The 2,086-nt window shown below is 38.1% G+C and overlaps 1 protein-coding gene across 1 annotated transcript; it reads right to left on the bottom strand.

Annotated features, from left to right (window-relative positions):
- Nucleotides 1–325: 325 nt before the first annotated feature.
- On the bottom strand, nucleotides 326–1,876 carry LOC107910748 (uncharacterized). Its single transcript, XM_016838723.2, has 3 exons — nucleotides 1,211–1,876; nucleotides 952–1,137; nucleotides 326–863 (listed from the first exon to the last, which is right to left on the bottom strand). Exons 1-3 carry the CDS (start codon nucleotides 1,700–1,702, stop codon nucleotides 579–581), a joined length of 963 nt encoding a protein of 320 aa, XP_016694212.1. The 5' UTR covers nucleotides 1,703–1,876; the 3' UTR covers nucleotides 326–578.
- Between the last annotated feature and the right edge of the window lie 210 nt (nucleotides 1,877–2,086).

Genomic DNA, 2,086 nt, shown 5'->3' with positions numbered 1-2,086 from the left:
TATATCATTTGTCCCAATAAATTCGAAGTTATTTATTTTTAAAATATATTAATATTATTTTTATATTAATATCATAGTTGTTTGAACAAGATTAAATTAATCAATTAATTTGAAAATCGATTGAAGCATATTGACTAAAAAACTAATTGAACTAACGAAAGAATTTATTGAACTGATTTTTAATTTTTAATAATTTATCTAATTGAACCGATCGAACTAACAAATTGATTTAGTCACGAATTTAATTTTGAAAACTCAATTAATATTTAATTAAAATGAATTAAATTTAATGAATAATTTATAAAACAAATTAAATACAAAGACAGCAGAAAACTAAAATATAACATTCAAAACTTATTTTTCTATACAAGTAACCAAGGAATTCCACCTTACGTAAACACACGGGCAGCCTCAATAAGTCCACAACCGCGTTCCTCACTCCCCGCCCACCCATCTCCAAACTTGCCCGCTTAGCTGTATATCATTCATTTCCCACATCCCTTTAACCAAAACCTTTTCTAAAAGAAAAAAGAAAAAGAAAAAGCCTGTTGGACGTGTTTTCTATGTGATTCTAGCTGTCAATCATATGTGCAAGCTTTCTTCAGCGAAATGGGAACATTGAGTTTCTTGGGATCGAAAGTTACGTCACATTCGATTTTCTTGTAAAACTTCGGCTTCACCAGTTTTCCCAACACATAAGCTCTGGATCGGACAATGAAGCTGACTTTAAGTGAAACTGGAAGTGATGTTGTCCCTGTTGAACAGCTCAAACTTGCTCCACTTCCGTACAAAGGAACCTTGTTTCCCATCACTATTACAGTCAAAGACCTTTGGCTCTTTCTTGACTGATGAAATTTCTTCATCTGAGACACCAAATGTTAAACAAAATTTAGAGGTTTTTTTAATGAAATGGAAACTATTATTAGTTTTGGACTTCTGAAGTGGACTTACGGTTCCTGAAGCAATGGTGATTTGAGCATATGATAGATCCAGAGGTGTTGATGTGACATGAACACCGAAAAATGTTCCTGCGTTACGATAAATCATCTTCACTGTGGAATTCATGGTGATCATATCAGTTGCCACACCTGTGAAATCTGAACCCGCTTGAATCTTGAATTGCTCAAATCTTATACTCTGCAACATGAAATAGAACCAATCAAACATAACCCATTGCTGGAAATGAAGGAGAGAATCAAAAGCAAATTACCTTCATTGTGATCTTGGGTTTTTGAGGCCTGCTAGCTCCCCACAGAATCAAAGAAAATAAAGAGAAGAGAAGAAAGAAGCCAAGAATGAAAGCTAGAACATAGCATCTTCGAGGGAGTCCTTGCTCACGTTCTTCATCTTCAAGGAGGCCTTCTTCTTCGATCACATCACATTCTTTCCACTGCTTATTCCCCTTCCGATGAGCTCCCCTTGACGGAGCGTCGTTAGGCGAGATCTTGCGGGATCCAGGTTTAAGCGACCCTGAAAACCGACTGGATGAAGACTCACGAGAGTGGCGGCCCATGGAGGAATGGGAATGGGGAGGTGACCCCATGGGGCTGATAACCGGCGTGGAATGGAAGGAGGTTGTTGTCTTTTCTCCATCGTGAGAATCACGTGAAGGGCTCTGCACATAGTAAACTGGACGCCGCGGAGACCTGGTAGGGGATGATGGGGCGAGGCTTGTCACCTCTGAGTCTGTCTTGGCGTGCATTTCCGACCTGTCGTGGAGTAGATGTTAGTAAAGGTTCTGGGGGGTATGTTTTATTCTACGGAATTGCGTGGGGTGTTTGATGGTGACTTTATTAAGGAGTTTGATTGTGGACTGAAGTGTAGGATGACGAAAAAGAGGTGTGTTTTTTTATTAGAGCGGGAAAGCAGCGAGGAACTCGTTGCCCGACAGCCTTGTTACAGTTGGCACCACCAAACAATTATTGTCCCTTATTACATTTTCATTTTTTGTGCTCACCGCCTAGTAATAGCCCCCGTTTTTTTTAAACCTCTTTTTAATATCTCATCATAATTTTCATATTGAGAAAATTAATCTTCATTAAAATAATTTAATCCTCACTAATTTTGAAAATTAGGATAATTGAGT

Source organism: Gossypium hirsutum, chromosome D02 (assembly GCF_007990345.1).
Source record: "Gossypium hirsutum isolate 1008001.06 chromosome D02, Gossypium_hirsutum_v2.1, whole genome shotgun sequence".
NCBI lineage: Eukaryota > Viridiplantae > Streptophyta > Magnoliopsida > Malvales > Malvaceae > Gossypium > Gossypium hirsutum.
This window is presented reverse-complemented; position numbering and strand designations above follow the sequence as displayed.

Bases quoted from the DNA above. Each gene is read 5' to 3' on its own strand.
- LOC107910748 (XM_016838723.2), bottom strand. From the start codon at position 1,702: ATGCACGCCAAGACAGACTCAGAGGTGACAAGCCTCGCCCCATCATCC. The intron at 1,138-1,210 runs GTAATTTGCTTT...TTCATGTTGCAG, and splicing joins AACCCAAGATCACAATGAAG to AGTATAAGATTTGAGCAATT. The intron at 864-951 runs GTAAGTCCACTT...TTGGTGTCTCAG, and splicing joins TCACCATTGCTTCAGGAACC to ATGAAGAAATTTCATCAGTC.